The following is a 22534-nucleotide window of genomic DNA, read 5'->3' as shown; positions in this document are numbered from 1 at the left end:
GGCTGCCCATCCCCTCACCTTAGGTCTCTTCCAGTCCACGCGGGTGTGGTCTCGGGCGTCATTGCTCTTCCATTGTTGCATGATCTTGGCTGGGATGGTGTCTGTGTAGTTCACCAGCTGGAAACCTGTCACATTTGCTCCACTTTCCTTGAATTTGTTTAAGTCAATGTCCATGAAACCCTGTGCAAGGAGGAGGAGGAAGAAGTCAGGACATGCTGCCTGGATAAACCCGTGTAGCCCTGTTACTGAATCACAGGATTGTCCATCCTGTTTCGCAAGGTGGAACCAACTGAATGGAGAGACAGTGGTGTCTCCCTTCTTTCTGAGCTCCGTTGTCACTGAGTTTGTGCCCAACGTTAGCACAGTGGTTAAGAGTGCTTGCTCAGGAGCCAGCTGTGCCTGGGTCGAAGTGCTGGCTCTGGAACGCACAGTCATTAGTGATACTATCTCAGACTGAGTTACCTGGTGGTTTCTTGTCTTGTGAATAACGAGGGTTAGGAGGTTGGGGAGAAAAAGCAATGCGATGACGCAGGTCAAGCACGGGGTGCCGACGGAGTGATTGATAAATGGTGGCTGGAATGACCATGACACCACAGAGATGAAACAGAATAGCAAACAGAAGGAGGGAGTTGTCTCCTCCATCACCCCCACCCTCCACCCTTTTGAGAGGAGAGAAATCTGAAGTCCATGGGGGCGGGCTCCTGTGGGCTGTCCAATCAGCAGCAAGTCTGTGGAAGAGGCTGGATTCTGACCATCCCTCGCCCTGTGCTCTTTCCTGTACCACAGACAAGATCTCTACTCAGTGAGACCTGATCAATTCTAACATCTGCAAAGGATTCTTTATTGGGAATGAAACCTTCCTCCCCACTTGGTGAAGTTCATTAAAAATCAGGAAGCCTTCAACTTAAAAACTAAATCTTGTATTTGTATAATTTATTCCATAATGTAGAGTACTTGCGCGTCTGTGGACTCATTTCACTTTATGACTTCATAACGTAGACATTATATGTCTATTTGCCAAATAAAGACACTGAAACAGAGTGGGAGAATTGACTTGTACAAAGACGTTCGATGAGTTAGCCGTAGGGAGGGACCAGAACCAAGGTCTTCTGAAGCTCTTTGCTCCCTCACTCACTCATCATTCAACCAACATTTCTGAGAACCAATAATGCATTATTCTACTAGTGACTAAAACAAGTTCTTTCTCTTATGAAGCTTATATTCTACTGGGAAAAACAGGCAATAAACAAATAAACAAGTAAATAGGTAGCATAGTAGATACAGTGTAGTTCAGTATCATATACTTCGCAGTAGCAATGGGTCCTATGAAGAAAGATAAAGTGGGGTGAGAGGAGGGGGAGAGGCGGGCCATGTCATGCTTTGGCAGCATGGTCAGGATGAGCTTCCCTGAGGAGGTGGTGTTGGAACAGGGACCCGAGTGAAGACAAACCTTGTGTGTGCACTAGGGGGAAATCCAGGGAAGGACATTCTGAGCAAAGGCTCAGAGGTGGGAGGATGCTCGGCATGTTCCAGAAATAGTAAGGAGGCTGGTGTAGCTGTAACCCAGTGAGTGAGAGAGCACACAATGTGGTCAGAGTGGCGGCCCAAGGCTGGCTCACCTAGAGCCTTATGATAACTCGGGTTTCTTTTTAGGTATTGTCGGGGGCTCACTGCAGGGATTGGAGCTGGGGTTGTAAAGTCAGTGTCCTTTGGGCTTCATGGCTTGGGGAAACTGCCAAATACTAGCAAGGAGCAAAAGGGGAAAAAGCACAGGGGAAGCAGTTTGATGGATTCAGGGTGGGGGGAGCCCTGGACTGACAGCCAACAGCTCTGAGTGCCAGTCCCAGCTCTGCCTGGGGATCCTATGGCACCGTCCAAGTCTCTGAATTTCTTATTGACTTGACCTAGTTTCCTTATCTAAAAGATCTAGTTATAAATGATTTCATGACTCAAAGACACTCCCCTACCCTATGCCTCCAAAGTTCTGTGATTTCTTTATTATTTGTGTTTTATAAACAAACCAAGGTCAGTCCCACTCAGACCCCTTGTCCTAGCTACTTTCTCTGTCTGGAAGTGTGCCTTCCTGGATGGCTCCTTTCCATCTTTTGGATCTCAAATAAAATGCCATCTCTTCAGAGGGCATTCTTTCTGACCTTGTATCCAAAGGTCCAGTTGTTGCCCTGTGGTAGATGCTACAGTGCCCTGCTCATTTCCACTCCTCTTTACCCACTGATATTCCATTTTATAGACTAATTGCAAATACCTGTTACTTCACCCACATGCAGGGTAAGCCAAATGTGTCAGGGAGTTAATACACCCAGAGCAGTTCTCAATTAATGGTTGTTGGGCAGTTAGCAGAAAAGTACTCCAGAATCTTCCCCCCTGGATGGAATAACCCTTAGGTGTGTGCTACACCATGTCTAGAGGTTCCCTAATGGACTGAGCTCCTGTAGCCCTCATAGGTAACTGTCTTCATTATGTACCTTTCTTTATAGGCTGTCCATTCCTTACCTCACTTTTCTGATTCCCTGCTGTTGTTTCTAGGATTGCCACCCAAAGAAACCACTTGTACTTGAATCCTTGTCTTAAGACTTGCTTCTGGGACCACCCAGTCAAGTCATACCCAATCAATTCCTTCTTGCTGCCCTGTTAGAATTTCTCCAGAGCATTTATCACTTGAAATTATCCCATTCACTCATTTGTTCCCTTGTGTTCTCCCATTGGTATGTTAACTCCATGAGGGCAACAACCTCTTCTATTTTGTTCAGTCATGTGTCCCATAACCTAGTACCTAGAACAATGCCTGGCTTAGAGTAGATGCTCAATATATATTCATTGAGGGAATGAGTAAGACCCAGAGACTTTCTTCAAGCAAGAATGCTAACCAGCCAGGGGAAATATGATGGGCAGGCAGCAAATGCCAGTGGATGGTTTTCATTGGTTTAAAAGAGACTCAGGTTGGAAACCTCTTTTGAGGTGAACTTTTCCTGTAGCCGCAGTTTACAGATTTTTCACAGAGGTCTACTGGTTTGCACAGTGGTTCAGGCAAGCTATTAGAACAGATGAAGTCAGAATTAGGTACTTATACCCAATATGCATTCAAACACATTACACTACCTAAGAGCACAGCCATCCTACCACGCTTAAACGCTAATGCATAGTTGAGAGGTTTCCCATAATTTTTAAAGACTTTAAAAAGAACATCTTGTTCATAAAATAACTATGGAGAGAATGAAATGGAAACGATCTCCCGTAGTCAAATTCTGTCATTTGAAAAGTTGCAACAAGCTCCTGGGCATTTTATACTGATTGCCCCCATCTTGAACATAGTGGAGACCAAAGGAAATGACAGAGTTTCCTCAAATATAAACGAGACTCAGCTCCATCACCAGAATGTCTGACTGCAAGGTTAGTGAAGCCAAATCTTGGTTACATCTAATGAAACTGATGGAACCCTCTAACGGAACTCCTCGGCTCCCCTGAGGAGGGATGAATAGAATGATAAAAGAAGCTTGCAGATGATGTTAGGTAAAAGAAACAAAATTAGGGAATAGCATAGGGTCAACGTATAGTCATCTAATAGCTTTTGTCTCTCCTCTGTAAGATTTCATGCAGGAATAGTAATCTTAAATCTCTACAATATCCTTAATCACTAAGAAACAAGTGTCATATAGTTACTGAACTTGATTTCTCCATTATGCAAAAAGTTGACTCTTCTAATATAGAAAAGCATCCTTGACTACGAAGGGGAAATAAAGGTGCTAACTATTTGCCTACCAGTTAACTGGAAAATTCAACTCATTCACTCTAGTCCCCTGAGCACACTCATTAAACAGGTTTAATTATATCATTTTCTAATATTTTTTGCCACTTTTATTAGGAAAAAAAACCAAAACCTTGGGGGGTAATATTTGGTAATTAGCACATTTTTCTTTGTCTGCTTTATCTGTGCTGTTCATTACATAATATTGTATAAGAATGCAACATTGCAAATTATATTCTGTGAAAGACTTAAGCTCTGAAGTTTGATCGGCACTACTCTCTTTGAGCCATTTTGCCTATTTTATAATATGCCCCCCAATACTGAGTCCATTGCCTATACATTGTGACTATTGAATACAAATAAAATGAACCCGCATGATGCAGCTTTACAAGCTGTTCAGTAATGAGAACTCAGGCCTCCTAAACCCAGGCTCCTTCCACTATCCCTCCAGCCCTGTACCAGATGCTGCTGTTCACGAAGTGACTCTGTTTCTCATCTAACATGGGGCTCTGTGAGGAGTGAGCTCTTGGAGCTGTTTGGTCACTAGGCTCCGGTCTGCTTCTTCAGCATCTCTGTGGCATTTCACACAGTCCCATGTGTGACTGATGAATGGGCGAGATGAGAAGAATGCTCTGCTTAACCATTTTCATTCTAGTGCAAGTAAATTGGCTGGTGAACTGCGGGTTCTCAGGATAGAAGTCCTTCACCAGAGGGACACATCACAATACTTTAGGGAGCTTTTGCAAAATAGCCATCCCTAAGGATTGCTGTTCAGTAGCCTGGAAAGGGGACTGGATATCTGTATCTTTACAAAGCTCTAATGCTGCTGAATCAAAAATTAAGGTTCAATATATTAAAATTATAAAGACAGTCATTAGAAGAATTCCAAGTAATAGCTAATAAACATTGAGAACAAGATGTGGGGAGTCATATGAAATGATTTATCATCTTTCTAATGGGGAGTCACAGATGTGAGTAAAGTTGATAAAACAAGAAAAAGAGACATAGACATATTATGTAGAAGTGTGGAGGAAACCACCAGAATCCCGAAACACAGAGAACGTTTAAAATAGTTATTTCTAAGAAGTATGAGATTGGAGAAAGCAGGCATTTACTTTTTATTTTATACCCTTCTGTAATATCTTTTCTTTTCATCATATATTCTTTCACCAAAAAGAATATATTTTCTTTTTAGTACTATTAAAGAATAAAAAGAGATCCTCAGATTATTTTGATGAACCTTGCTGGTTAGGAATCAACTGTTCCTGGGAAGTAGATGAGGGAGTGGCAGTGGCAGAGCCAGGAAGAGAAATCGTTGCATTTATTGAATTTTTGTTACGATCTGTTAAAGGAGCCCTGCTTATTTTGTTATCTCTTGGCCTGGGATTAACACTGGTGCTGTTAAATGCTCTATTGAAACATAACTCCAGAAGCATTGCTCATAAGAATAACAAAAATGGCAATAATGACAAAAATGCCACTTCATATGCATTACATAACTTAATCTAAACAGCCTTTTGAGAATTATGTCACTAAAAAATGAAAAACAAAATAATCAGTTAATGGTCACCTCTAGATGTATTTTAAACATTTCTCAAGCTCTTATCCTGAGCCAGGCATTCTGTTAAATGCTTTATATACATAATCCCATTTAATTCCCCAAGCAACTCTGAGAGGTGAACTGCACAGTAGGGAAGCTGATTTGCATAAATGAATGGGTGTCCATCCCACTTTTATGTTGAGGAGCTATGGTTCAGAAATCTTTGGAACGTCCTCTGAGAGCACACAGCAAACCAGGATTCAGACCGTGGCCCAACCATAAAACTCGTCTCATTTGTCAATGGCTTACACTACCTTGCCAGTGGAGGAAAATAGGAGCTTAGCTTTAGGGTGATGCTTCCAGATTGTCCCAGGCAAAGAGGGACCAAGAACCTTAAGCCATGTGACTGACACAGTTAAGAGCCCAGAATACATGTTTCACCTTGCCAAAGAGGGGCCTTTCAGCACAGCTTTCTGTCTCAAGGGAACATTTGTGGGAGCGCTCACTAGGTTTCTCTCCTTGACATCAACTTGTAAGATTGGTTACAAGCCTAAGGCGGAGGTTTCCCAAGCCTCTGAATGTATCTGAAGCCTATCAGTGCCCACCTACCACACATCTATACTAGGGGTCGGCAATTATTTTCCTGTAAAGGGCCAGACTGCATATTTTAAGCTTTGAGGGCCATATGATTTCTGTTGTAAGTATTCAATTCTGCCATTATAGCATGAAAGCAGCTATAGCCAATAGTAAATGAATGAGCATAGCTGTGTCCCAATAAATTTATGGATATTGAAATTCGAATTTCATGTCATTTTCACAGGTCATTAAATGTCACTCTTCTTTGCATTTTTTCCAATAATTTAGACATGTGAAAACCGTTCTTAGCTCATGAGCCAAAATCAGGTAGCTGTGGGCTTTGACCCATGGGCCATAGTTTGCCAATGCCTGAGGCAAAAATGTTGGAGATTAGATCAAACCCATCATTGTACAGATAGGGAAACTGAGGTCCAGAGAGGAGACTTGTGGCCTAAGTGTTTATGGCTGGCTAGAGGGTTAGCTGGGATTAGAATCTGTTTGCCCCATGTACTGACTGTAGGCGGCAATGTAGTGCTGACCAGCCGGTTGCATAGAATGACTGGGAGTAAAAGTGCTCAATTAAGTAAACAAGTTAATATCATTCTACCTGTCATGTCAATTATAAGTTTCACAAAGGAATAGAATGAAAAGGCATTTCAAATAATTGTGATATCTTAAAGAGATGTTTAACTCTATAACTACGTTAGACATGCTTTTATCTTGCTGTGAAGATTTGGACAATGTTTTAAGGATCACGACCAGGTTCAGGGCGATCATTATGACCATGAATTATCATATGCACCTGCAAACAAAACAAAACAAAAAACTAATGATGTGTGCTTACTGGTTATTTAACCTCTCTGAGGCTCAGTTCTTAAAATGCAGACATAATAGCACCTACAGTATTGAATCGGTGTAAGACTTAAAAGAATCCATTTAAGCATTTAAGAACTGTGTCTGGCATATAGTAAGTGCTTAATGAATGTGAGCAATTATTATCATCATTACATTCACCATCATCATTATCATTGGGTCAAAAGAGGTCAGGTATTGTTAGCATTACTTCAAAGTCAGGCATTGGGTCAGACAATGGACCTGAGAGAACAGGAGGTGGACATATAGGAGTGCAGCTTTCGAAGGATGAAAAGCTTTACAATCAAAGCCAGATTTCCCTTTTCTCTGCTATTTTTCAAGGGATTGCATCCAAGCTGTTCAACCTCTCATCAAACTGCTTGTTCGGGTACTATACCCGTCGGAAGGAAGAAGGAGCATCCAGCATTGTTAAGGGGAAGGAACCAGGAAGAAGGTTTATTAAACAAGCCCTGGGACACTGGAAAGAGCACGCCTCTGTCTCATCCCCTTGAGATCTAGAAGAGGTAAGATTAGAACAAATCAAAGAACTTGCCCTTTATACTCTGAATGGCACAAGTTGAACATGCCAAGTCCCCAAATTGTCAGATCAAATCTTAGATGACAGCTCCATAGAGAGGACAGTTATAGGGAAGTGCAGTTTGAAAAGTCTTGTTATATTAGAAATGCTTGAAAAAATCAGGATGCTCAACCTAAGAAATAATGAGAGACTGAGAGGCCAAGTGAAGGATGTGTTTAAATCCCAGAAGGGCTGTCATGGGGAAGAGATGGAAGATTTGTTCTCTGAGGCTCTGGAACACAGGCCGGAATGAATGAGGAGAAAGAGATCATGGGAGGCAGATTTTGGCTAAAATAATAAAAATCACAACCACTGTGCCTAACCATGTATCAAGCCTCTACTATGTAGTAGGCACTGTGCTATTTCATTTTATCATCTCATTTATTCCTCACAAATGCAGTGGATTTTATTATCATCTTCATTTTGCAAATTAGCAACTGAGGCTTAAAGGAATGGAGTAGCTTCTGCCCAACATGACACAGCTAGTGGAGCAGAGATCATAGTTACAGCAAGGAACAGGATGCCGGACTTGTTTTCTAACCTCTGTACATTCTCCTGCCTGCTGACCACGCGTCTAGTCGGTCTGACTCGCTTGTCTCCTGTCCTGCACTGAAGCACTTGGAATGGCCGGCATCTCTAGACTAAGAAGGAATGAGCAGGTTGCCAGGAAAGCAGGATGTTTCTCCTCAGTGTCTTTATTTCTATCTCTCCGAGGTCTCGCTAGCTTTCTCTCTGAGACTGCAGTGGTCCTCCTCATCTGCCCTAGGGGACAATAGGCTCCGAGAGGGCAGGGACCTTGGTCTCCATTGTGTTCACAACACTACGTAGAGCAGGCTGATTGCTTAATGCTCGCCCAGGGAGGAAGGAAGAGACAACAAATGTCTGTGCTCACCCTTTTCGTGATTTTCTTATAAGTTTCCATCCTGTCACCTCTCAGCCTCTCAGCTTTTGTCTTGTGGACCAAAGAGGTACTTTCATTGACGTTTTTGAGTGGTGTGTTCTGAACTGGGTCATAAATGACAAGTGTCAGGGAAACCATTTTAAGGGCAACCACATAAGTTCTGTCCTGTCTTTGAACCTCATGAGCCGTTTGCCCTCAGTCAATGTGTCAGCCTCTCCAGGCATTAGTTTATTGATCTGCAAAATATGGGTATTGGCTGGATCAATGACCTTTCAAACTGTGATCCGGGTTCAGGCATTTTAGAGGTCACAGGTTGAGTTGGGGGAAGGCATAAAGTTGAGGTCCTAGATCCCCACTGTCCCTCTTCCACCAAAGCATCGCTGCTTTTTATCTGTTCTAAATACTGGGATTCTCCCCAGGATTCCATTTGAAAATGGAGCTTTAAACTAAAAAGTTCTGAAACTTCTGAGCCAGTTGATTTCTCTCTTAAGGGCTCTTCCGGCTTTAATCTCCAATCCTATGATCACACAGGTGTGTACACATGAAAATGGATATATGTGAATTCATGGACTGTTCCTGGGCTGAGGGCATAGTTGTGTCCTCAGATAACCATGTCTCTACCTAAGGGTCTTCACCATTTCCTGTTTTAGTCACTTTAATCAACTGAACCTCTCAGGTGTCCTCACCCTCTATAATCCCTGGTGACACGCAGGTGGATCTGGTCCCCACCAAGTCAACAAGACATCGTAGCTGTGCTTACATCAGCGAAAGCACCATCTGTCCTGGAAAACAGCACCAGCGTTACCTTGTCCAAGTACATTTGAAACCAGGGAGGCAGGTGCATGTGCACCTGGATATTTGCAAACACACAGACATCCCCCCAGCCCACAGCTGTCCGCTGTTGACCAAGTGCTGTAAAAGTCAGTCAGGTCTCACAAACCAACTTCTCTCAAGCCAGGGGTTTAGGATCAAATGTTGGCACTTTGTGGCGGAAGGTCAGGGACCCCCAGTGATGGGGCTGACATTGCAGGGCTGAGTGCAGACGTGTCCTACCTGGTCCTTCTACAGCTTCCCTTCACCTTAGCTCTGCCCTAACTGGCTGCAGTCAGGGGTGATACCTGGCCAGGGCCATTTCAGAGCAAGAGGTGCATTCCAAGTTTTCAGTTGCGTTTGGGGCAGGTCCTTATGGCGGAAGCTTCTGGCAGACGTGAGACCAACAATAGCTTCCTTTTGTGTGATCAAAATCTTCCTATCCAGGGAGGGTCTGGTAAAGAGTACACCACACCCATTTTTTTTGGATGAAATGCCATCGTAAGCATGTACAGGATCTGGTATATAGTAAGTACCCATTGAATCCTTGGTGAAAAATTAATAAAAGTCCTAATATAAGATACATTTGACAACTACTGGGAATGGGGAGAGGAATAATCTTAGTCATCATTCATTCATTCAATCAATCATTCTCTCATTCATTCGTGAGTGCTCAGTATTTCCTAGCACATAGTAGATACAAGAATGCAGCAGAGAAAGAGACAGGTGTGGTCCTTGATTTCAAGTTACTTAAGGTTTATTGAGAAAGGTCAATATTACCCAAGTAATTATAGAGCAAATAGGTGGACCAAACCATGACCCTGTAGCTCAGAGAAGGCTTCCCAGTGGAAGCAATAAAACCTGAAAGAAGAGGCTTTGGTGGGGTGCAGTGCTCAGGGAAGAATCCTCTAAGCCAGGGGTGTCCAAACTTTTTTCAACATTTTTCACCAAGGGCCATATGCGGTAAAATACACAAACAGCCGGGCCACTCACTCGAGGTGAAGTACGTATTGCCTCACCTGGTTTATTTAAGTAAACTAAATATATTTTTGGAATTTGCTGCAGGCCAATAAAAATAGGATCGTGAGCCGCAGTTTGGACACCCCTGCTCTAAGCAGATAACATACGTGCTCTGAGGTTAGGAGTCAGAGTGACAGAGGGTAGTGAATAAGAGGAAAAGACTGTACACATCAGCCTGGATTCAAATCTCAGCTCTTCCACCTCCTAGCTGCGTGACAGCAGGCAGGCTACTCAACCTCTCTGTGCATCAATATCTTTCACTGCAAAATAAGGATTATTATAGTATGTATCCCATAGGGCTATTGTAAGGATTAACTACCTTGATATGTGTCAAATTCTTAGAACAGTGCTAGCACCTAGAGCCCCAGGTGTCATGGGCAACATGTTTTTCCCATTATATGATCTGCTTTTCTGTCCGAAAAAGAGAGACAAGTAAGGAAGTGAGGACTGAACCCTTCTAGTTATACCTGACTCTGACCAGCTGCCCAAATTAGTGCTAAGGGATGTGTCTCTCCAGCTTCTACGCTGGTGATAGCAAGTGGCTCTGCAGCCACTGTTTTGCATATCTGAATGGTCCACTGACTCAGCATGAGAACAGCTATTCTGAATCAGCTAAGGTGTGCATGGTTTGCAAGAGGGAAGGATGCAAACAGAGAGTGTTTGAGATTAATAGAGCAACCTCTCCCTTATGATGAAAGGAGCCAGTGTGGTTTGAGATGTTGCTTTGAAACCTCTGGACTGCAGAGAGAGGCAGAAAAACTAAAACCATAAATTGCATGCCTGAAAAGGTCCTTTTGATAATTTATTCCTTTTGAAAACATTGTACCAAATTTTGAACAAACTGAGACCCTCAAAAAATATAATTTTTTTTTTTGCAAATGCTAATGACTCAGTGGCAGAGTTAGGATGAGACCCCAGGCCTCTGTTGCACTCACTGTTCTAAACCTTGATATAAATGAACTTATTTTATGTCTGTCTTGTGAGGTATATTAAGACTTCCACCTACAGGTTAGGAAACTGCAGTACAGAGAGGTAAAGTGACTTGGCCAAGGTCACACCGCTAGTAAGTAGCTGAGTCAGAATTCAAACCCAGGCAGTTTCAGGAGGAAAGGAGTTTGTTTCTCAGCTTTGCTCAATTACAATACCAGGCCTAAGCATTGCAAAGTTTTCTCTGATTTGGGCAGTGTAGTCCAATGGAGAATGAGCCGAATCTTGAGAACTAGCAAGGTTTGAATTCAAATTCTTGCTTTAGCTACGTGACCTTGGAAAAGTTCCTTCAGCAACTTGAACCTCCTTTTCCTCACTCATAAAATGGGAATATAATCTCACAGTTTTGGAAGGACACAGAAACGCTCAGTGGTGTCTGCAGTGGATTATTTTAGAGCATGGGTGTGAGTGCAAAGAGTCACATAGACCAGGCTTTGCCTGAAGGAATGCTTGGGCCACCAAGGAAGAGAGCATCCTTTGGGATCTGAGACTTGGCTTTTTAGCCACCCACTTCCTCTTTCCTTCCACAGACTCTCTGCTGTGTCAGCTCCGGTGATCACAGAGTAACCTGTGTGTTGTCACTGTCACAGGAGAGTGAGGTGAAAGCAGAGAGAGAAGGCAGACGGTATGGTAGAGAGGAGGGGAAACTGGAATGGGCCCCAGGAGTGAAGAGAGCCTCTGAGAGGGGCGCAGGAAGAAGGGAGGGAGAGCTTCTGAGTCCCTTTCTCTGTGTGTGTGTCTCTCTCCGTTTTTGCCTTTTTCTTTCTCTTACACACACACACACACACACACACACACACAACACACACACGCATGCACGTGCTGTGGAAATTGAGAGGCAGCCATGGGGGCCAAAGAAACAACAAAGAACAGAGCAAACGATTGCTCCAAATCCCAGCCCAGCTCTGCTGTTTAACTTCTGAGTGACCTCAAACAGGTCACTTCCCTTCTGTGCACCTTGAGTGCCCATCCTGTAAAATGAGGGGTTGGGGGAGGTGAGCCCATAGGAACCCTTGGATTCTTCAAACCAGGACAAGGGCACACTCTTCACAGGACTACGGGCTGCATGGGCGCTTCATGATCCTTCCTAGATACCCTGCCTCCTGCAGAGACCTCTCGAGCATATCACTGCCAGGCTCTGGCAGTTCGGGGGCCATTTGTGGGCTTTCATTACTCTCACAGTTGTGATATTTCTCCGGCAGTCACTTAAACATGTTGTTTAGTTGTGCCAATATAGCTGGACGACAAGGCCGTGTTGCTTCCAGGACAAACATCAAGCCGTGTGCTTCTTGGCACTTCTTGCATGAGCCCAGAAGAGAGCTAGGCAATGGACATGTGTGGTCCATGTTTGGTGTTCAGGGGGTGGGCTGTTGGAACCACATCCTGTGAGAAGGCCTGGTGGTCAGGGAAGTGTCAGGACTGGAGGAGCAAACACCAAAGAGCAAGCGGGGTAACAGTGTCCAAATACACGAAGCGAATGCTGTCGTGTATGTGGAAGGCTGCTTTGTGGGAGGGCAGCAGAGATGTTCTCCACGGTTCCCAGGAGGGCAGGGGGAGCCCGCAGTGATGAGTGGGTGACAGGGCAGACCAGGCCCCACTGGAGAAAGATTGCAGAGCCTGTCTTAGCCCTTTGAAAGGAGAAAGGGCTGACGCAGGGAACAAGTGCCTCACCACTGGCTATGATTCCAGCAGGATCCAGATGGGTGAGAAGTGGATTAGAAGCCCTGCTAGCCCGTGTCTATCTAATCATGTGCAGAGTCATAACTGTATTCATAGTCCCACTATCTTTGTTTCTTTTTGCATACAAGCAAGGATTTGGCCGTTAGCCCGTGCGAGATGGGGGTACCAACATTATTTATTTCCTGAGAAGTCATGTCACTCATTCATGCATTCAGTGACTTTTTAAAGAACACCTGTTACGTGCAGCTCACTTTACCAGGCACTGGGAATTCATCAGTGAACAAGGCAGACACATTCCTTCCTCCAGGCACTTATGGACAAACAGGGAGCAAGACATGGTATAATTGTGACTCAGTCGTGGATGAAATTTAGTCTGGGAGGGAGCTGAGGGACCTCACAGATAATATCTTGTTCCCAGATATTAAATGTCTTCTTTTCCCACTAATAATGATGATGATGATGGTGGTGGTGATAACCACGCTTATTATGATAGTAATTATGAACATTGATTGAGTGCTTATGTTGGCCAAATATTACTATAAGCACTTTATAATGTGTTATCTCGCTTAATTCACATGATACCTTGGGAAGAAGCAGATAATATCTATTACAACATTCCTTTTTTCCCACAGGGGAGGAAATGAAAGCTCAGAGAGGGTTGGTAACTTGACTAGTGTCACACAGCTAATAAGTATAAAGCCAGAATTTAAACTCAGGTCTGTTCGACCCCAGAGCCACCCTTCTCAACTACTAGAAAACCCCACCCAGAGCCTACAGAAACCAAGCAGGACTGTGTGATACTGAGATGGTGGGAAGAGAGGCGCAGAAGAAAGTGGGCAAACTCAGCCTTACAGAAGGTGTAGACAGATTTCTCACCATAAGGGAGCAAGGAGACTAAAGAACAGTTTCTTCTCAGGGCTGACACAGCAGAAGGGCAGCAGCATGGAGCTAGGGGCTTGAATGAGCTGCCACATGGACCAAAACCTTCAACTCTAACATTTCACAAAAGTTAATTTGCAGCCACATGGTGGAAATGGCTGACCGCCCTGGTCCCCAAATACCTCAATAAGACCCAGGATAATCTGACCTTACTGTCTCTCCCTCAGCGTAAACACTACAAATTATGATTGTAATGAAATGCCATCAGTGTAGAATGGGAAAGGTACCCAACAGGAGTTGGAAAGCCTGAGTTTGCGTTCCAGGTCTATTGCTGCAACTGTGGGCAAGATGTAAAGACAAGCCCCCACCGCTTGCACGTCCCCACGGCTCCCCCACGCTCAGCGGTCCCATGGCACAGTAGTAAGAACTGGGAATTTGGAGGTCTGTAGTCCAGGAGGGGAAGCCCAGCTCCATCACTTTCTAAATCTGTGACTTTGGAAAACTCGGTAATCTTTCTGAACCGTATTGTCTCCAGCTGAAAAGTGGGGATGATATTATCAACCTCCAAGGCTACTGTGAGGGTTTAACAGACAGGCAAATAAGTATTTATCCTACTGTGTGGAATGTAGCTATCATTCAATGAATTTCAGCAGTGATTGCCTTTGTTGTTGTTGCGTTATTTAGTAGGGGTTGAAATAATTCTGTTTCAGTGGCTCTGGCTCATGGGGCTTGGCATCAGGTTATCCTGTTCTGTGCCCACATGGCTTGGTTTTTGTCAGATTCCTGAGAGCCAGCCTGCACTGCCTACGTGCCTGCCTTCCTCCTCTGCAGCCCGGTCACATGACATCTCTGAGCCTCAGTTCTTACGTCTGTAAAATAGGGACGATAAATGCTACCGTACCTACTTCACAAGGGCATAGTGCTGTTCAAAACCCAGTGGCGTGATTAATGGGAAAATGTCACATAAGCTATAACATGGGGCGAGAATGGGAGGGATTGCTATTATTATTGTTGTTAACCTCCCAGGAGGTACCACATGGTCGACAATGAAAGACAACCAACACCTTCAAATGCTTCTCAAACTGGGGTCTGCTGGACTGTTTGTAAATTCTCGAAGGTCTTAGAGTTCTCTACAAGAATTTTTAAATGTGCTTTTTTTTATTTTTATTTATTTCCGTGCAACTCTAATCATTAGTATTAGTAATCTGGTCAGTCATTTGTCCCATGATGTGAGAATTCTTTTTTTTTTTTTTTTGCAGTCCTAGCGCCACCAAAGCATTTAACCGTTAGCTCTGTATTCCCCAAACTGGCTCTGCAGATGCATTGTTGGAGCCCACAGTTCCCCTCTTTTGAGAAACACTCATTTGGTCGAAGGTGTGCTGCTGATGCATCACCGAGATAAGAGGTATCACTCTGGAGGTCCCCAGCTGGTGGCTGTCTGCTTTGACTACAATCTCTGAGCAGGGAGTGAATGCAGTCAGTGGTGGGGTTTGGAGGGGCACTGACAGCCAGACTGGATAGCGTGGCCCTCCCGTGGGGTCCAGGGCCCAGGGGCTTCTTTGAGAAATAATGACATAGCTCTCCAGTTTCTGCATGGTTCAAGTTCACTTTAGGGACATACCCATGCTATGGGGAATAAATACACGTCTATCTTATCACATAGGAAATATGAATACATATATAAACACATAATTCTCGTATGTGATGCACTGATGGATCAATTTAGTATATGAAGTAAGAATTCCGCACCCACGCAGAACACTTTCAACTTTTCGAAGCACAGTGGCATTCAGCAACCCACTTGGTCTCCCCAACGACATATGAGCATGTAGAGCAGGAGCTATTATTCCCAATTCATAGATGAGGAAACAGAGGGCTGACGAGCTGCCCAAGATGACGGCATTAGCTAAGGGTGGTGTCCCAACAAAAAGCAGGGTTTTTTGTTTGTTTGTTTTTGATTCCCTGTCCAGAAAGCTTTCCTCTCTGACCCCCAGTTTTCCTCCCAACCCCTCCAAAGCGATCTGTTGGATGAATGCTTTTGGCTACTTTGAAGCCAGTGCATTCCGACAGGGAGAGAAAGAACTGCAAAATGGAAGCGAATCTCCTTCCTTTTGTTAAACTTTCCAAAAGCTTCCTTGGTTTCTAACGCTGTAATAACACCCTGATCACAAAACCGCTGACGGAGGGGGTCAGTTCCATGTAGCAGCAGGCTAATTACATGGCAGGATTTCTAAAAATTATCATCTTACGAACTTCGTTATTCCTCTGAAGGGGAAAGAAAAACATACACCACATCTCCGACTATGTTTCAAACTGAATTAATTAGTAATTTGAAGCCTAATTATCAACTAATCTATTGGAACATGCAAGTCTCTTGTATTTGGATGGTATATGCAATTTGCATCCTATTAGCTGGTAGTTGTAGGAATTTGAGAGCTCATTAGGTAGAACAAGAAGAATGTGGATCAGAGGATACAGACACCCACGGCGCTGACTTGGTGACGCTGTGACCACGGGGTCACTTGGCAACAGATGGAGGCTGGTGATATAATTACCTGAGGCCTTTCACTGGCTCTGATCCGTACTTTGTGTCTTACCCTGGAGAGGTGATTGCGCACGCCCCCCCCCCGCCCCCCCCCTGTTCTGTGTATTCTCAGAGTGCCTGCCCGGACTGCACTGAGAATTGGCCTGGAGCAGGGGAAAAGGCACTGGATGCTGCCCGTTCACTCTGGTGCTAGGCCCAGCTCTGTCACTACTTGCTGTGTGACCCTGGCCAAGTCATACCACCTTTCCAGTTCTGTTCTCCTACAAGTCAATGAGACTTAGATGGAATTGACTTCCAAATTCCCTTCCAGCACTAAGGATCTGGGATTTGAGGGATGTCAAAGGTTTTCTTCAATACAAAGTCAAAAATTTCATCCTTGCAAAATGTTTTTTTGCCCTAAAAGTCTCTGGGAAGCCACCCCCCTCACCCCATTTAAAGTGCAAATACTTCTGAAAAAAATAACATATTTAGCCACTAACAGCCAGGTCTAAATTAACCTCTCTCAAGAAACCCTTTTTATTTCCAGTTCTGAGCTTGAAATATTGGGATCGCTAAGGCAGGGATCAATCTATGCGGAAAGAAAGTTTATAGACAGGGATCTGTCTAAGGATGGAGATTAGGCCAGAAGGAATGACAGAACTTGAGGTTTAGTTAGGCAGGGTGCTGTGGTCCCATTTTCAGATCCTGTTATTTTGGTTTTTCCATACTACGTATACCCCGAGCCTGTGTCTTTGTTCTACTAATGACTTTTATTCCAGAAATAAGTTGAAAATACCAACCTTTTGTTCAATTAATAATGAATGTTACTCATAGAAATAACAAACACAAAATAACGTGGCTAAAACTGAACATGATGTAATTTGTTACAGATAAAAATCTAAACATCATGTCTTAATGGAAACACAGAAAATTGCAAGGACAAGCCAGGATAACAAGCAAACTTTGTAGAAAAAGTTACCATGAAGGAAATCTGACAATTGCTCAAACTTTGACATGAAAAATTTGTGATGGATTAAAATATTTTAATCAATATAAAAATTTGCTATTAATTTGATGGGAGACATAGCTGATTTGGAAAACAATTTTGGAGTTCCTCTAAAGGTTAAACATAGAGTTACCATATAATCCAGCAATTCCACTCCTAGGCATATACTCAAGTGAAAAATTTGTACACAAAAGTTCACAGCAGCATTATTCACAATAGTCAAAAAGTGAAAACAGTTCAAATGTCCATTAACAGGTGAATGGATAAACAAAACGTGGTGTATCCATATGATGGAATCTTATTTGGCAATAAAAGGAATGAAATACTGATTTATCCTACAACATAGATGGACCTTGAAAACTTTATGCTCAGTGAAAGTAGCCAGTCACAAAGGACCATGTATTGTGTGATTCCATTCACATGCAATGTCCAGAATAGGCAAATGATGGAGAAAGTAGATTAGTGGTTGTGTCGGGCTAAGAGAATTTGGAGCACAGTGGAATGACAGCTAATGGATATTAGATTTCTTTTTTGGGGTGATGAAAAGTTTTAAAATTAGATTGTGTTGATGGTTTCATAATTCTGTGAATCTATCAAAAACCATTACATTGTACACTTTAAATGGATGAACTGCATGATATATAAATTCCATCTCAATAAAACTCTTTTAAAAAATGGGACTAAAGGCAAAATAAAATTACATTTAGCTTTGGGAAAAAACTGCTGGAAGAATCACACCTCATGATTCAAAAAAAGTAGATGGCAAAACATGACCCAGGAAACATAGAATTGTCAGAAATAATGGCCACAAAAGAAAACTCATAATGGCACATGTTACTAGGTAAAACTTAATATGTACAAAAAATTATTTGATGAATCAAATCTTCATAACATGAAAAGTAATCGCACCCAATAAAGAAACCTATAATCCATTAAAATGAAAACAAATTTTTAAAAAAATGACGTCTCACCTATGCCATATAGAAAAGGGGATAAAAAATAAATTGAAATTGTATTGTTCATGCTAGCAAACTGTTTCTGGTTAAAGATTTGTCAATGCTAGTATAATTAATTATGGTTTAAATGTTTGTATTTATAAACTACAAAATTATCACTGGTGTCAAAATAGAGGGTCAGAAACAGTGGGGTTGAAACATCCTGTATCCATTCATAGGTGTGGAGATTTTGTCCTTATTTCCACGGAGGAGAGGAGATTAAAGCTAGAATTGTGATGACTAAGGAAGCCCTGCCCATTAGCACATTTAGAGATCAGAGGTTCTGCATCAGTGTGCTGTGGTTTCACAAGCGGGATGTGGAGGCCGAAAGGTATAGTCGGTATTGCCAGGACTTAGTGTGTGGCTCCCAGTTGCCCCTTTCAACCGTGCAGTTCCCATCAGCCAGGGACCACGGAAGAAAGCTCGGCCCCAAACATGGAAAGACCCATAGATGAGAGCCTGCAGGCGGCTCTACTCACCAGATTTGCAAGGATGTAGTGGTAGCCAATGCCATTCTTCTCCAGCTTTATAATCTACAAAACACAAGGGAGGGGATTCCTTAATCATATCAGCAATGAAAGCCACAACAGCAATAACAGGAGGAACTAACATCAAGCTCCCTGAGGTTCCCCAGCTGTTAGGTAGCAGAGGCAGGACGTGAAATCAGTTCTGTCTGATTCCAGGGGTTGGGTAGTGTTATCGTGATCCCAAGGGCCCAGCTGAAATGCTCACTCCTCTCCTTTCATTAAAGCCTTCCCCATGCGTGGAGATTCTTCCCTGGTGGGAATGTTATGCTGCACTGAATTCCCTGTCACTGTTATGACAATGTCTGCTGCTTGGGTGAACAGATGACTGGATGACTGGATGGGTGGTCAGATGGGTACACGGATGATTCTACACCAGCTCTTGACCTTTGACTCCTCGCCTGAACCATATTCAGATACTGTCCCTTATGTCCCTGAATTTGGTGCTTTCTTGCCTAAATCAGTTGGATATGTGGATATTAATGGGCCACTCAACCCAGAAGCTGGAAGGGAATGTCGGAATCACCGGGTCCAACACCTCACTGTACCGATGGGAAGTCCAGGCTCAGAGAAGGAAAGTGCTTGGTCCCTGTTCCTCAGCAACCTGGTAGCAGTGTTAGGACAGGCACCTGACTCTTGTGAACCTTTCCATATGATTACCCTGGTGATGGTGACTCATTAAGAGCCAAGGTCCCCAAACATCCCTCCATCCTGAATCTGCCCAGCCTAAGAAGGGAGGCAGTGATTCCACATTCCCAATAGGGAATCAGTAGCCTGTCTGTCTCCATCCTGATCATTGCGGGCAGGAAAATCATTTGTGGAAAGAACTGCCCAGAGATTTGCCTGGGTAGCCAGACCTACTGCCCAGGGAAGAGTGTGGGCCTTGGTTCAGCCCCACCTGCAAGTTAACTTGATCTATGTATTTTTTTCAATTGTCAAATTGATGTTGGTACCTCCTGGCTCTCCTCCCTGTACTATTGCAATGAGGCATAAAACATATGCCTCTTCTCTAACTGAATAAATTTTCAAAGTTATTAAAATCCACATTCAGACATCTACTTAATTGGATGTACTCATGTGCGTAGCAGCACACACATTTTTTTTATGTAGGGAATAATTAAATGCGAGTGCATACGTAAATGCCCCAAAACAGTGGTTTAGATTGTGAAATTCTAGACCATGGAGCTCAAATACTATTGGGATGATAGCTTTATTAATACTTCATTACTTTTTCATCTTCTTGTCAAATGGTTTGCTGCCCTTTCAACGACGAGATACCTTTATCAAAAACCTATTTAGATTCTAATAAACACAAAACAGCAAATAAAAGATACTTCAAAACCCACCACGTTCAGGCAATGGATAACTATAATCTCTGCAAGATGAAATTATAGGTTGAAACATAGGAAACCGCTGGTAACTGATGACTTGTGACCAATAAAAATGAGCAATTTCATATGATTCAACCTCATACTAACCTTCCCACCCATTTCTTCACCTACCTACCCACTGGCCTACCTTCCCTCCTCTCCTACCTTCCTTTCACAAATATTTATTAAGTGCTTACTATGTACAAGCTCTGTGCCGGGGATATAGTGGAAAGTGAATCAAGTGTGGTGCTTGCCCTCCTGGAGGTCGCAGTTTACGGGGAGCAGACCCATACCAAACAGAGACAGACAGAAATGCATGCAGGGTTACAGACTGAGAATAGTGCTATAAAGGTAATGCACATGGGGAGACCATTGCCTCACTGACCCCATTCTTTCAAAGCTCATTTCCACTGGGCGGCCTTAATTCACAAGCTTGGTGTTTGGAATGCCGTTTCTGTTCTCTCTGATTATTCATAACCTTTACGGCTGAGCTTTAATCCCAACTACCCCGCAAAACCTTCCGTGATTGATTAATCCACTCAACAAATATTTATTGAACATGGACTATATGCCAAGCGCTATGCTATGAACAAGTCCCCATGCCCTCATTGAACTGAGTTGACATTTTAGTAAGGAGACAGATGGGAAACATATAAAAAACAGATAAACGCACAAGATTTCAGCAGGTGAGAAGCACTATGAAGGCAATAAAACAGGGTGAGGTGATGGATGGCCTAGTCCTGGTCTCTTTGAGCTCCAACTCATTCTGAACTTAATGACTGTATTATATAATTTGGTGTCCTATCTGGATAAAGCATTATATCCTAATAACCCTGTTCCCTGTTCATAAACCTTCACTGCCTTCCCACTGCTTACGGAATAAACCCTAGATTCTTTAGAACATTCTCCAAGGATAGTCGTAGTCACGTGCTCACCTGCCTGTCATCGTCTCCCAGCAGCATCCCCCACTCAGCTGCTAAGCCATTCAGTACCCTCTGGGCTTCCCTACGTTATGTGCTCTTCTCTCCAGCTGAAAGGCTCTTATGCAGCCAATGGCTACCTGTAGATACCCAGACCCATCTCACATTTGGGGACTTTCTTCGAGCCTTCACCGATTCCCTGTTCTTTCCACTCACTCAGGAAACGTTTATGGAATGCCTGTTAGTACTAAGCACTGCGTTAGGGTACGACAGAGAAGAAACCAAAACAAAATCCCTGTCTTCGTGCAGCTTGTAGTCTAGCTCCATGTCTGGGGTGGAGACAGGCAGGCGATTGAGTCCCTGTTTGGAAGGAGGAATCACTGCCTCCCTTCTTAGGTTAGGCAGAACACTTGTGTTAGACTGAAAAGATCCCAATGGCTGAGTGTTAGATAGTCTCGGATGGTGTTAGCCAAGATGTCAGACTGCAAGCCAGGAGATGTAAATTCTAGAATCATCATTGTCACTAACTTGTTGTCTGAACCCATGGCAAGTCATTCATTTGCCAATGTGACTGTCAGTCATCCCGTCAGTAAAATATGAGTGCAGATGGTAAATCAAGTGGTCCGTAAGATCCTTTCAGCTCTTTGGTCTCTTCCAGAGTAGATGAATCCAACAATTTAAAAAGTTAATATACTACCATATAAAATACGCATACAGACAAGTAACTTCTTTACCAAATCCAAGTTTGTCCTTTGGCAGAGGGAGTAGCGAGGCTGAAAAGTTGCATTTTTAAGAGGTTGGGCCCTGTAGCCAAACCAAGCCGGGTTTGACTTCTTGCTTTTCTTATATTCTAGCTGCGAGTCCTTGGGCAAACATTAATCCCTTGTTTCTTCATTTGTAAAACAGGCAAATTGATAGAAGCTGTTTCATAGAGTTGCTGTGAGGATGAAGTGGGATTATGTGTGGGAATGGCTTGGCCTAATGTCTGGTACACGGCAAGTACTCAGAAAACAGTGGCAATGGCTGTTCTCGCTTATAGAACAATGTAGGCCACGTCATCCGTCTATGAAGAATCCCTAATCATCATTCAGCACTTTCTCCACCTCCATCTCATTCATCTTTTGTTAGTTTTGTAGAGCAGGGGTCTTTATTATTGTTTGACAGACGAGGACACTTGAGGGAGTGAGTCAAGAAGCCAGAGCTAGTTGGTACCATGAATAGCCAAAGTCGGCAAATGCTGACATATATCACTTTCTGTGGCACAGGGTTGATTCTAAGTGCTTTACATGTAGAGATTCTTTCAAGGCTCACAGGAGCCCCTAAAGGAAGCTATTATTATTATTCTACCCATTTTACAGGTCAGGAACCTCAGATGTAGAAAGATTAAAAACTTGGCCCAAGGTCACAGAGCTAGTAAATACTAGAATCTCAGCCGCTCTGGCTCCTGGGTCTCTGCTCTTCACCACTACCTGGTACTACCTCACTTCACCAGAATTCAAATCCCCTGACTCCAGCCCAGAGAACTGCTGTCTCAATGGAAACCATTTTTGCTGGTTTGTCTTTCCGAGAGGGGAGGCCAGAGCCACGCTTTGTAAAGTAGAACACAGAGT

At 43.4% G+C, this 22534-nt stretch overlaps 1 protein-coding gene across 5 annotated transcripts in view; it reads right to left on the bottom strand.

The window, feature by feature from the left end:
- GRIA1 (glutamate ionotropic receptor AMPA type subunit 1) overlaps positions 1-22534 on the bottom strand; it is a 289345-nt gene that overhangs the window by 114602 nt on the left and 152209 nt on the right. For all 5 annotated transcript variants that reach the window (XM_019750390.2, XM_019750391.2, XM_074313815.1 and 2 more), the window contains 2 exons: positions 18590-18643; positions 19-180 (listed from right to left, as the gene is read on the bottom strand). In XM_019750390.2, the coding sequence (XP_019605949.1) occupies positions 19-180; positions 18590-18643 (216 nt within the window). The remainder of the gene's footprint in view (positions 1-18; positions 181-18589; positions 18644-22534) is intronic.

The sequence above is a fragment of the Rhinolophus sinicus genome, linkage group LG10 (assembly GCF_036562045.2).
Source record: "Rhinolophus sinicus isolate RSC01 linkage group LG10, ASM3656204v1, whole genome shotgun sequence".
Taxonomy (NCBI): domain Eukaryota; kingdom Metazoa; phylum Chordata; class Mammalia; order Chiroptera; family Rhinolophidae; genus Rhinolophus; species Rhinolophus sinicus.
This window is presented reverse-complemented; position numbering and strand designations above follow the sequence as displayed.